This window comes from Gorilla gorilla, chromosome 19 (assembly GCF_029281585.2).
Source record: "Gorilla gorilla gorilla isolate KB3781 chromosome 19, NHGRI_mGorGor1-v2.1_pri, whole genome shotgun sequence".
NCBI classification, from domain to species: domain Eukaryota; kingdom Metazoa; phylum Chordata; class Mammalia; order Primates; family Hominidae; genus Gorilla; species Gorilla gorilla.
Window position 1 is genome coordinate 16732162 of NC_073243.2, and position 13637 is coordinate 16745798.

The following is a 13637-nucleotide window of genomic DNA, read 5'->3' on the forward strand; positions in this document are numbered from 1 at the left end:
GAGAGCAGCCTGGCAAACATGGCGAAACCCCGTCTCTACTAAAAATACAAAAATTAGCCGGGTGTGGTGGCGGGCGCATATAATCCCAGCTACTTGGGAGGCTGAGGCAGGAAAATGGCTTGAACCCTGGAGGCGGAGCTTGCAGTGAGCCGACACTGCGCCACTGCACTCCAGCCTGGGCGACAGAGCGAGACTCTGTGTCAAAAAAAAAAAAAAAGAGAGAGAGAGACAGGGTCTCATTCTGTTGCCCAGGTGGGAGTGCAGTAATGCAATCATAGCTCACTGCAGCCTCCAACTTGGCTCAAGTGATCTTCCCACCCCAGCTCCCAAGTCACTGGGACAACAGGCCCACGCCACCATGCCCCAGCTAGTGGTTTTTTTTTTGGAGGCCGGGTATTGCTCTGTCACCCAGGCTGGAATGCACTGACATGCAATCTTGGCTCACTGCAACCTCCACCTCCCAAGTTCAAGCGAGTCTCCTGCCTCAGCCTCCTGTGTGGCTGGGACCACAGGTGCGCACCACCATGCCTGGCTAATTTTTGTATTGTTAGTAGAGACAGGGTTTCACCATGCTGCCAGGCTGGTCTTGAACTCCTGACCTCAAGCGATCCATCTGTCTTGGCCTCCCAAAGTGCTGGGATTACAGGCATCAGCCATCACGCCCGGGCCTTTAATTATTTTTGTAGAGATGGGGTCTCACTATATTGCCCAGGCTAGACTTGAACTTCTGGCCTCAAGCTCTTCTCCTACCTTGGCCTCCCAAACTAAATAATTTTTGTTTTATCAAACCTGCCTGCCTGCAAGCAAATTAACTGTTACTGAGTGGAGGGAGTTTGAACTTGGCGACATACCTGTCTGCAGTCATTTCTGCCTGTTTTGCCCACTTTTAAAAATGAGTAAGGGATGTCAGCAGAATTTAAAACCTCTGTGCTTCAAAGGATGGCATCAAGAAAGTGAAAAGAGAGCCGGGCGCGGTGGCTCACACCTGTCATCCCAGCACTTTGGAAGGCTGGGGCAGCGGGATTACTTGAGGGCAGGAGTTCAAGAAAGTGAAAAGAATGCACAGAATGGGAGAAACTTCTTACAAATCACAGATCAGGAGCTTGCATCTGGAATATATAAACATAGTGCCCAACAGTTATTCAAAAAACAAAAAATAGAACATATAAAGAACCCCTACATCTCAATAATAAAATGATAAATAACCAATTTTTTTTTTTTTTTAGATGGAGTCTTGCTCTGTCTCCCAGGCTGGAGTGCAGTGGTGCGATCTCGGCCCACTCCAACCTCTGTCTCCTGGGTTCATGCCATTCTCCTGCCTCAGCCTCCCGAGCGGCACCTCCCATTGCAGGTATGTGCCACCACGCCCAGTATTTTTGAAATAACCAATTTTTTAAATGGGCAAAGGATCTGAATAGACATTTCTCCAAAGAAGATCTACAAATGGCCAATAAGCATATGGAAAGATGCCCAACATCATTAATCATAGTGAAATTCAAATCAAAGCCACAGTGAGATACCACTTGATACCCATTAGGACACCAAAAAGTCACAGTAAGGCCGGGCGCGGTGGCTCACGCCTGTCATCCCAGCACTTTGGGAGGCTGAGGCAGGCGGATCACGAGGTTGGGAGTTCCAGACCAGCCTAGGGAACATAGTGAGAACCCGTCTCTACCAAAAATACAAAAACTTAGCGAGGTGTGGTGGCACACACCTGTAGTCCCAGCTACTCGGGAGGCTGAGGCAGGAGAATCACTTGAACCCAGGCAGGGGTCGCAGTGAGCCGAGATCGCGCCACTGCACTCCAGCCTGCGCAACAGAGCAAGACTACGTTTTAAAAAAAAAGAGGCTGGGCACGGTGGCTCACGCCTGTAATCCCAGCACTTTGGGAGGCCGAGGCGGGCAGATCACAAGATCAGGAGTTCGAGACCAGCCTGGCCAACATGGTGAAACGCCATCTCTACAAAAATGCAAAAATTAGCTGGGCATAATGGCGGGCACCTGTAATCCCAGCTACTCGGGAGGCTGAGACAGGAGAATCACTTGAACTTGGGAGGCGGAGCTTGCAGTGAGTCAAGATCTCGCCATTGCCCTCCACCCTGGGCAACAGAGTGAGACTCTGTCTCAAAAAGAAAAAAAAAAGAAAAAAGAAAAAGAAAAGAAAAGAAATCCCTTCCAACTGAAGACAAAAGAAATGTGATGTGCTCACACGTGCCCAGGCACGCCCAGGTGAGCAATCTTACTCTCTGGGTACCTGCCTCCCAGGTAGGCTGCAGTTCAAAGGACAAGCCTCGGTTCCCAAGCTCACATATTTGGGCTGCTCCATTACTGCACTGTAGCAAAGGCATCTCCGTGGCCATATCTACCCCAGTGAGAATGCAAATATTTGTTCTGCTTATGCGGAAGGAGGGAGGTGTTCCTGCCCGGCATGCCAGCCCCACCGGGGCAAAGAAAGAAAGAAAGGGGCCAGGCACGGTGGCTCACGCCTGTAATCCCAACACTTTGGGAGGCCGAGGCAGGTGGACCATGAGGTCAGGAGTTTGAGACCAGCTTGGCCAACACAGTGAAACCTTGTCTGTACTAGAAATACAAAAATTAGCTGGGCGTGGTGGTGGGTGCCTGTAGTCCCAGCTACTGGGGAAGAGGCTGAGGCAGAATTGCTTGAATCCAGGAGGCGGAGGTTGCAGTGAGCCGAGATCATGCCACTGCACTCCAGCCTGGGTGACAGAACGAGACTCTGTCTCAGAAAAAAAAAAAAAAAGGGGGCCCAGAGAAGGCTTGGAACCCAACCAGAAGGGCAAATGGAAGCCCAGAGCCTGGCTCCCTTGGTGCAGGGTCAGGTGAGGCTAACATGTAGGTTGCTGCAGTCACCTTTGGGTAAAAAGAGTGTCTCAAACTTTTCAACAGAGCTAGAAAATGTTCCGGAAAAGCAGAGAGCTTGCTAGCTAGGCATTTTCCTTCTACCTTTTTAATCTCAAGCCTGCCTGCCTTAACCCTAACCTAGGCTACAGACCAACAGAGCCACAGGGCCCTGGGGTGACCATGTGGCCCTGCCTGGTCTTCTGGAGTCTTCTCCCCAGCACTAGATCCAGGATGGGGAAGAGCAGAACCTGGGGAAGAGGCCGACTCTCCATCTGTCCATGGATGAGGCCTTGCCCTCAGGCCTGGACAGGGCAGGGGCCTCCCAGCTGCTCCCTTTGATGCCCTGCCTCTTGCCGCCTGGAACATTCTTACCAGCACCAAGAAAATTCTTCCCAACATGTTATTCTGGTCAGCAGGGCCATTCCTTAGGGGAGTAGAGTGCCTCAGGGGAACCACACTAGGTAGCCTTCAAACCAACACCGACATCTTGTATTTTTAATTATGATCTTTTCCTTAGAACAGCAATGCCTGGGCTGGGCGCGGTGGCTCACGCCTGTAATCTCAACACTTTGGGAGGCTGAGGTGGGCGGATCACGAGATCAAGACCATCCTGGCCAACATGGTGAAACCCCATCTCTATTAAAAATACCAAAAATTAGCCGGGTGTGGTGGCGTGCACCTGTAGTCCCAGGTACTTGGGAGGCTGAAGCAGGCGGATTGCTTGAACCCAGGAGGCAGAGGTTGCAATGAGCCGAGATCATGCCACTGCACTCCAGCCTGGCGACAGAGTGAGACTCTGTCTCAAAAAAAGAAAAGAAAAGAAAAGCATATCCACTGCAAAATGTTTGGAGCAAAGTATAAAAAGAATAAGGTAAAAATCACCCTGAGGCCAGATGCAGTGGCTCACATCTATAATCCCAGCACTTTAGGAGGCTGAGGCAGGTGGATCACTTGAGGCCAGCAGTTCAAGACCAGCCTGGGCAACATGGTGAAACCCCATCTCTACCAAAAATACAGAAAATTAGCTGGGTGTGGTGGTGGGCGCCTGTAGTCCCAGCTACTTGGGAGGGTGAAGCAGCAGAATCGCTTGAACCTGGGAGATAGAGGTTGCAGTGAGCAGAGATTGAGCCACTGCACTCCAGCCTGGGCAACACAGTTAGACTCTATCTCAAAAAAACAAAAAACTTTTACTAATGACTTTCAACATTTTTCTACAACTTAAAAAATTATTTGGCCAGGCGCGGTGGCTCACGCCTGTAATCCCAGCACTTTGGGAAGCTGAGGCGGGTGGATCACGACGTCAGGAGATCGAGACCATCCTCGCTAACACGGTGAAACCCCATCTCTACTAAAAATACAAAAAATTAGCTGGGCGTGGTGGCGGGTGCCTGTAGTCCCAGCTACTCGGGAGGCTGAGACGGGAGAATGGTGTGAACCTGGGAGGCAGAGCTTGCAGTGAGCTGAGATTGTGTCACTGCACTCCAGCCTGGGTGACAGAGTGAGACTCCGTCTCAAATAAAAAAAAATCATTTATATTTGTCCTTCTTTTCTATGGGGATGTTAACCTTTCTTTCTTTTTTTTTTTTTTTTTTTACAGTAAGCTATATATTAATTGAATATATATATATATATATATATATTTTTTTTTTTTTTTTTTGAGACGGAGTCTGGCTCTGTCGCCCAGGCTGGAGTGCAGTAGTGCTATCTCGGCTCACTGCAACCTCCACCTCCCGGGTCCAAGCGATTCTCCTGCCTCAGCCTCCCGAGTAGCCAGGGTTACAGGTGCCTGCCACGATGCCTGGCTAATTTTTGTATTTTTAGTAGAGACGGGGTTTAGCCATGTTGGCCAGGCTGGTCTCAAACTCTTGACCTCAAGTGATCCGCCCGCCTCAGCCTCCCAAAATGCTGGGATTACAGGTGTGAGCCACCGCGCCCTTCCAATATTTCATTTAACATAATTTCAAAGTAGGTCTGTGCTCTAAGGTGAGCAAAAGAAGAGACATTCTAAATCTTATAAGAGATTTTTTTTTCTTTCCTCTTTTTTTTTTTTTTTTTTTGAGACACGGTCTCGCTCTGTCATCCAGGCTGGAGTGCAATGGTACGATTCTGGCTCACTGCAACCTCTGCCTCCCAGGTTCAAGTGATTCTCCTGCCTCAGCCTCCCGAGCAGCTGGGATGGATTATAGCCGCCTGCTATGACATCCAGCTAATTTTTGTATTTTTAGTAGAGACAGGGTTTCACCATATTGGTCAGGCTGGTCTCAAACTCCTGACCTCAAGCGATCTGCCCACCTCAGCCTCCCAAAGTGTTGGGATGACAGGCGTGAACCATTGCGCCCAGACTTTTTTTTTTTCCACACTGTTCCTCTGAGTGAGGAATCAGGTTTCAGAACCCTCAATGTTGACAACTAACATTTTACCCTTGAGATTTTACCTAGATACCGAAAGAAAAGATAACATCTGTATACAAGAATCGCGTTGTGTATTTGCTGCCTCCATAGGGTTGTTGTGGTAGCGACTGATTTTCCACCCCTCCCAGTTTGGTGGTTTTTGTTTGTTTGTTTTGTTTTTTGTTTGTTTGTTTTAAGTAAAATGTCAGAAATGCAAAAATGCTGCATTTATTTCTTTTAAGACATTGAAAATAGTGGAAGTTTGCAGATTTTTAATTCTTCGTAGGTCTGAGCTGGCACTAGACTGCTACCAAAGGGGTCTGTTCCACACGCTAATTCCAGGCTTGCGGACCATCAGCAAACTGCAATTAAACCTGTGGGCATGAATCTTCCAGAGTGGTAGAATCTCATTCCCATATGCCCGCCAAGGTTCCAGGTGTAGCTGGGAAAACCCAAATGTTCCCTGGATCCCAAGATGGCTAATAAGCATTCAGGCCTGCTACACCACCGAAGAGAGCCCCACAGCCAGAGAGGCACACTGCCTGCTTCACACAGCCGACAACCCCACCGGAAACAACCAGTGCTGGGAGCCAAGGCCAAACTGATGCAAAGGCGCTATTGAGCCAGAGCCCTTCTGCACCGAGACTACCCCAGGCATGCACCGCCCTCCCGAAGGTCCAAACTGATGCAAAGGTGCTACTGAGTCAGAGTCCTGCACTGAGACTACCCCAGGCATGCACCGCCCTCCCGAAGGTCCAAACCAATGCAAAGGCGCTACTGAGCCAGAGTCCTGCACTGAGACTACCCCAGATGTGTACCGCCCTCCCGAAGGTCCAAACCGATGCAAAGGCGCTACTGAGCCAGAGTCCTGCACTGAGACTACCCAAGGCGTGCACCGCCCTCCCGAAGGGCCAAACCAGTGCAAAGGCGCTACTGAGCCAGAGTCCTGCACTGAGACTACCCCAGGCATGCACCGCCCTCCCAAAGGTCCAAACCAATGCAAAGGCGCTACTGAGCCAGAGTCCTGCACTGAGACTACCCCAGACGTGTACCTCCCTCCCAAAGGTCCAAACCAATGCAAAGGTGCTATTGAGCCAGAGTCCTGCACTGAGACTACCCCAGGCATGTACTGCCCTCCGGAAGGTCCAAACCGATGCAAAGCCACTATTGAGCCAGAGTCCTTCTGCACCGCCCTCCCGAAGGTCCAAACTGATGCAAAGGTGCTACTGAGCCAGAGTCCTTCTGCACCGAGACTACCCCAGGCACGCACTGCCCTCCCGAAGGTCCAAACCAATGCAAAGGTGCTATTGAGCCAGAGTCCTGCACTGAGACTACCCCAGGTGTGCGCCGCCCTCCTGAAGGTGCGTGTGGGTCGACAAGGGCACACAAGCGGCAGGGGGCTGCATAGCAAGGTCTCCTTCAGCTTTGTTTTAATTCTTTTATTTTTATAGAGACAGGGTCTCACTCTATTGCCCAGGCTGGTCTTGAACTCCTGGATTCCAGCGATCCTTCCACCTTGGCTTCCCAAAGTGCGACGATTACAGGCATGAGCCACTGCACCCGGCCAATCTTTGTATATTGATTTTGTGAAGGCTCTTCATGTATTAAAGACATTCATTCACAGGCCGGGCATGGTGGCTCACACCTGTAATCCCAGCACTTTGAGAGGCCGAGGCGAGCGGATCACCTGAGGTCAGGGGTTTGAGACCAGCCTGGCCAACATGGTGAAACCTCGTCTTTACTAAAAATACAAAAATTAGCCGGACATGGTGGCAGGCACCTGTAATCCTAGCTACTTGGGAAGCTGAGGCAGAAAAATCGCTTGAACCCCAGAGGCAGAGGTTGCAATGAGCCGAGATCGTGCCACTGCACTCCAGCCTGGGCGACAGAGCAAGACTCTGTCTCAAAAATTAATAAAAATAAAATAAAATGAAGACATTCGCAGTTCTATATACTATGAATAAGTTTTCCTAGTTTGTCATTTAACTTCTTAATTCATGGTGTTTTGTTTTTTCAGTTTTTTTTTTTTTTTTTTTTTTTTTGAGATGGAGTTTCGCTCTTATTGCCCAGGCTGGAGTGCAATGGTGCGATCTTGGCTCACCGCAACCTCCACCTCCCGGGTTCACGCGATTCTCCTGCCTCAGCCTCCCAAGTAGCTGGGATTACAGGCGCCCGCCACCACGCCCGGCTAATTTTTGTATTTTTGGTAGAGACAGGGTTTCACCATGTTGGCCAGGCTGGTCTCGAACTCCTGACCTCATGTGATCCACCCGCCTCAGCCTCCCAAAGTGCTGGGATTACAGGCGTGAGCCACTGCGCCCGGCCGAGGGTTTTAAAGATCATAAATAGGGTAGGTATTAACAATAGTTACTATTACGATATGTGTTATGACTTAATAACAAGGAAGATCTTCTGGTCAAGCTGCTCCTGGGAACAGCCAACGAGGGAAGTGTCCTCTGGCAGGAACCACAGCTTTGGGAGGAAGAAAAGGAAGCCGACTACAGGATAAAACACAAATTAGTATTCCCCTTTAAATAAATAATTAGTGTCCACAGAGACGGCCTTTCTTCTCCTCTCCTTGTTATTCTGTTGTGACCACACATTGACTGCTGTCAGGATGTTTATACTTTGGGTTTCACTGGTCAAGGTCATCCTTCATGTTCTCTTCAGAGAGGTTTCATTTGACACAAATGCTAGGTACTCCCTAAAAGCTGAAACACACTTTTGACCACCTATTTAAAAACTTTTATTGGTCAAAAAACACCATGAGGCCGGGCGCGGTGGCTCACACCTGTAATCCCAGCACTTTGGGAGGCCGAGGCAGGGGATCACCTGAGGTCAGGAGTTTGAGACCAGCCTGGCCAATACGGTGAAACCCCATCTCTACTAAAAATACAAAAAATTAGCCAGGCGTGGTGGCGTGCACCTGTAATCCCAGCTACTCGGCAGGCTGAGGCAGGAGAATCGCTTGAACCCAGGAGGCAGAGGTGGCAGTGAGTTGAGATCGCGTCATTGCACTCCAGTCTGGGCAACAAGAGTGAAACTCTGCCTCAAAAAACAAAACAAAACAAAACAAAACAAAACAAAAACTTAAAGATTAGAAAAGTCAAGGGACTCCCCCAAGCTAGTAATGGTCAGACTGGGGATTCAAGCCAGGCCAAGCCTCTGTGTGTAGGCCCCAGGCCATGCTGCCTCTCTGGAGTCTCCTGTGGCCCCGGCCGATACACACTTCAATTTGGATCCCACGGCTTTTACATGTGCCTTATTAAGATCCAATCTGCGCCCTTCAACTAGAGGTTTATTTTTCATTCATTTACTTATTTATTTTTTGAGACAGAGTCTCACTCTGTCTCCAAGGCTACAGTGCAGCGGCACAGTCTCAGCTCACTTCAACCTCCACCTCCCTGGTTCAAGCGATTCTCCTGCCTCAGCCTCCCAAGTAGCTGGGATTACAGGCACCTGCCACGATGCCCAGCTAATTTTTTTTTTGTATTTTGAGTAGAGACGGAGTTTCGCCATGTTGGCCAGGCTGGTCTCGAACTCCTGACTTCAGGTGATCCATCCGCCTCGGCCTCCCAAAGTGCTGGGATGACAGGCGTGAGCCACCGCGCCCGGTCATTTTTTTAAATTTGTTTTTGGAGATGAGGTCATGCTGTATTGCCCAGGCTGGAGCGCAGTGGCTATTCACAGGCATGATCCCTCTACTGATCAGCAGGACACTTTTGACCTGCTCTGTTTCTGACCTGGGCCGCTTCAGCCCTCCTTAGGCAACCTGGTGGTCCCTCACCCCCTGGAGGTCACCATAGTGATGCTGAACTTAGTGTAGACATCTCATCAACACAGCACGCTATTGTGCAGAACTCCTGGGCTCAACTCATCTGCCCACCTCAGCCTCCTGAGTAGCTGAGACTACAGGGGGATACCACGATGCCCAGTCCCCAACTAGAGACTTCTTACATTCCTTCTGAAGCTCCTTTTAGACCCGTCTGCCTCCTGCCCTCACCTCCTGCTGTTGCCTTCGGCTGACCTCCCCATGGTCCAGCGCCACAGCATCGGATGGGCTTGCGTTTGCCTGTGGACTCCCGTAGGTCATCCTGACATCTGGGTCACTCCCCACATTCCCCCTCTCGCTCACTCTGTCCCCAGCTTCCCTGCCTCCACCGGTCTCAGCTGCGCATAATGGCTATTCGGAAGCCGGAAGCCGCGGTGCCAGAGTGAGGGCTGAGTGCTGAGCAGAGCGCCCCAGCGCGGGCCTCGAGGGCTGGCGGAGGGGAAGGACCCCAGGAGGCGAAGGACCAGCTTTGCTGCCAAGCAGGAAGCCGGAGCTGTTTCCTGACTCACCACCACACTCACAGGTGGGAGTGCAAGCCCCTCTCCCAGCCCTCAGGTGCTTCCCACAGCCCCCTCGCCGCCTCTGCCTGTCCTGTCAACCTGTCCTGCCAGCCCGGGCTGTTCACTCACTGCCTCCACGCAGCCTCAGTCACACAGGGAAGCCCGTGACTCTCTCTCTTTCAGCCCCCTGGCTGCAGCATAAACAGGCCGGACTGTGTGACCTTCCCAGAGGGGAAAACAGCAGCTGCAGGCGGCCTCTCCCCTGGCATTCTGGCCATAGAGCATGCCACCGGACAGGAGTCCCCGGAGGGCCAAGGCCCTGGGACAGTGCGGGCGGGGGAGCTTCTCTAAGATGCCGGACGTACGTGCCTTTTGGCCCAGGGCAGGCCATGGCATTGCTGGCAGGCAGAAACAAGGAGCAACCGTGGCACCCCCGGCCCTGACTTTCCACATCCACGGCCTCCCGAGTCCTCCCTGGCCTGCAGGAGGCTGGGGAGCTGGGAGGTGGGTGGGGGCTGGGGAGCTGGGTGGTGGGTGGGGGCTGGGGAGCTGGGAGGTGGGTGGGGGCTGGCATTCTGGCCCTCGGGTCCCCTCCAGAGGGAGCCTTGTCCTCACGTGGCTGGAGTACACACCCAGAGTTCTGTACAACGTGCACAGGCCGGGATCCCGGAACCAGACTGCACAGGTAGACTCTGCCAGGCTGGGCTGTTTTCTACCCACAACAACCGGGCACCTCCAAGCACATGCTGCCCGGGAGAAGGTCCTTGTGGTCACCTTTCTGCTTCAGTGCTGAAGGGAGGGGAAGGGTGTGCTCCCCTCCCCCGGCCACCTCCTGTGCCTTCCCGGGTCCAGTCCTGCCAATACCGCTGCCCTTTCCATCTGAACGTGGTCACATGCTGCAGCAAATTCATAAGGCAGAACCCTCAGATGGCAAATTCTCCCCAAACCAATGGCAAGTAGCTGACTGCCTGAGCTTCCCCAAGGTACAGGACAGAAACAGAGGAAGGTGGGGAGGCACAGCAGGCACTGGGCACTGGCAAGTCCGGCTCACCAGGCACCTAGACCCTCCAGAGCTGGCCGAGGGCCACCGCGGGACCCTCTCCTGGACCCTCCAGAGCTGGCCGGGGGCCACCGCGGGACCCTCTCCCGGACCCTCCAGAGCTGGCCGGGGGCCACCGCGGGACCCTCTCCCGGACCCTCCAGAGCTGGCCGGGGGCCAATGCGGGACACTCTCCTGGACCCTCCAGAGCTGGCCGGGGGCCACCGTGGGACCCTCTCCTGGCTGCAGACGCAGGGTCTACTGAGCCACGGCACTAAACTCCTGTCCCCTCTCTGGGGGCATCTGCCATCCTGCCCTCCTCTCCAGGATCTGAAGAGGGATGTTTATCCTCTTCACTTCCCTCAGATCCCACCTCCCATGAAATCGTGCCTTCCTCAGGTTTCAAGTCAGACTTGAAGGAATCAAAAGGGAAAATCCACAGAGAAATGTCTCATAGGGGAGCCTGGCAACATTTTGAAACCCGCTTTTCTGTGTGGCTTCTGCTGAGAAATCCCCGTCCCACCCACGGGGACAGGGGTCAGAGTAATGGAGTGGAAATGGCAGGTTCACAATTTTGGCTGCAGCTGCTCCCATCTCTAAGCAACCCAGGCTCCGGGTTGGAGGGTGGCGACCCCATGATGTGGCCTCAGCCGCCGGCCGTGTTTGTGCTCCAGCCGATGAAGCGAGTGCAAAGGGCTGTACAAACGCGAGGCACTGAACAAACACTGAGCGTGCCGTCCAGATGTCCCGGGGGAGGCTGAGGCTCCACACCGTGGGGAGCGCTCTGCCCCCATGGAGTGACCTGGCGTCCGCCCTCCACGGATGCCACACGATGGCCCAGGCCCTGTGCTGCAGGGCCCTGGGAGAGCCAGCACTGGCTACTGGGCAGCCTACCTGACGCGACAGCCACCCTTGCCCCTCAGAGCCTCCACTTGGGAAGGAAAAGCCACCACGGGTGCCGACCTCTTGGGCTCTGGAAGGACGGCTCGTGGCCATCTCCTTCTGGACTACAAGGAAAAGGCGTGTGCCCGCTTGGAGCCCCCTCTCCTACCAGTGGGGGTAACAGCTCGCAGCCCCTGGTCATCTGTATTTAGACCACAGCCCATGCAGCACAAAGGCCCCGGGACCCAGGAAGTCCCCGAATTAAGGCTTCCACGGCAACGCCGTCCCCTAGAGTCCTGGGTTATCACAGAGCTATTATCCACAGCCCCAACATGGCTGTTGAAGATTGGAGTTAGAAATTCCTAAAGGAGACCCTGGAGACTCCTTTGTCCCCCAAATTAGAACACGGGTGGGAGACACAAACAGAAAGTGCCATTGTGCCCTGAGCTTGGCGTCTCCGGGAGCTGATCCCGACAGTTCTGCTTTCTGAAGGCCTGGGTTGTATCAGAATGAGATTCGGCTCTGCTCAGCAGAAGCCCCAGTCAGCCCAAGAGTGTTGCTAAACTGCTTCAGCCCTGTCCTCACTGACCTCATTTCCCTTTTGGGGTCTGTTCTCAAGGAGCAGGCACTGGAGCCCTCATCAGAGGCCTCAGGGGGCAGGGGAATGCCCATGGAACTCCCTCCACCCTGGGGGGAGGCGGAAAGAGATGACTTAGAAGGAGAGCTGGCCCATGCAAACAGAGGGTGTGGGAGTGAACGGTGGGCGTCAGCACATGCCCCCAGACGAGGAACAGTGACTTAGCAGCTTCCTGGGGCCTCTGGGCCAAGGGTTGGCAAACTTTTTCCATAAAGGGCCAGACAGTAGACTTTTTTTTTTCTTTTTTTTTTTTTTTTGAGTCAGAGTCTCACTCTGTCACCCATGCTGGAGTGCAGTGGCACAATCTCAGCTCACTGCAACCTCTGCCTCTCAGGTTCAAGCAATTCTCCTGCCTCAGCCTCCTGAGTTGCGGGGACTACAGGCACACACCACCACATCTGGCTAATTTTTGCATTTTTAGTAGAGATGGGGTTTCACCGTGTTGGCCAGGCTGGTCTCAAACTCATGAGCTCAGGTGATCCACCCACCTTGGCCTCCCAAAGTGCTGGGATTACAGGCGTGAGCCACCGCACCCGGCCACCACAGTGGTTTTTAGCCTTCACACAGACCTGCCAGAGGCCAGTGAAAGTAATGGACCCTCCCCTCCAGAAAGCCACAGCTGAGCGGCACCTACACACGCTTTGTTGGCATGGAATTTCAAGGGTGTGCACGGCTCTCCTGAAGCTTACTCATGGACCACGTAGAGACCTGAAAACCCCAGGGTAAGATCTCCTGCTCACTCGGAAAGAACACTAGTTTCTTTGTATTTGAAAGAGCTCTTACGAGTCACTAAATACTAATAATAATAAAATTAAGAGCACTGTAGAAAAATAGACAAATGACACAAAGAAGCAATTCACAGAAGAAATGCAATTTACCAATAAAGAGGAGAAAAGATGCTCTGTCTCACTAATAATGAAATAAATTTTAAAAATGGTATGTCATTTTTCATACCATCAGAGTGGCTATGTTTTAAAGAGGAATGACATGGCACTGGAAGGGACATGGAGGAAAAGACACTCGTGTACATGCTGGTGGGCCTGTGGTGGCAGGCAGGCTTTTTTTTTGAGACAGAATTTCACTCGTCGCCCAGGCCGGAGTGCAGTGGCACAATCTCGACTCGCTGCAACCTCCGCCTCCCGGGTTCAAGCGATTCTCCTGCCTCAGCCTCCCGAGTAGCTGGGATTACAGGCACCCACCACCAAGCCCGGCTAATTTTTGTATTTTTAGTAGAGACGGGGTTTCACCATACTGGTCAGGCTGGTCTCGAACTCCTGACCTCAGGTGATCTGCCCGCCTCAGCCTCCCAAAGTGCTGGGATTACAGGCGTGAGCCACTGCGCCCGGCCAGATGACATTTTTAGAAGACTATTTAACAGTACATATTAAATTTTAAAACATGCTAATCCTGTGGCCCAGGGCTGCCAGGAACTTATTTTACAGAAATACATGTACAGGGATGTTCACTTCAGCAGCATTCATAAATTGGAAAAATT

The 13637-nt window shown here is 52.4% G+C and overlaps 1 protein-coding gene across 6 annotated transcripts in view; it reads right to left on the reverse strand.

Annotated features, from left to right (window-relative positions):
• SLC43A2 (solute carrier family 43 member 2) overlaps positions 1-13637 on the reverse strand; it is a 55428-nt gene that overhangs the window by 21825 nt on the left and 19966 nt on the right. Inside the window, exon 1 of one of the 6 annotated variants that reach the window (XM_019013610.4) lies at positions 9256-9391. The exons of the other annotated variants lie outside the window; for them this stretch is intronic. Coding sequence (XP_018869155.1) covers positions 9256-9345 — 90 coding nt within the window. The 5' untranslated portion in view covers positions 9346-9391. Of the gene's footprint in view, positions 1-9255; positions 9392-13637 lie in introns of those variants that run through there. 6 annotated transcript variants of the gene reach the window in all.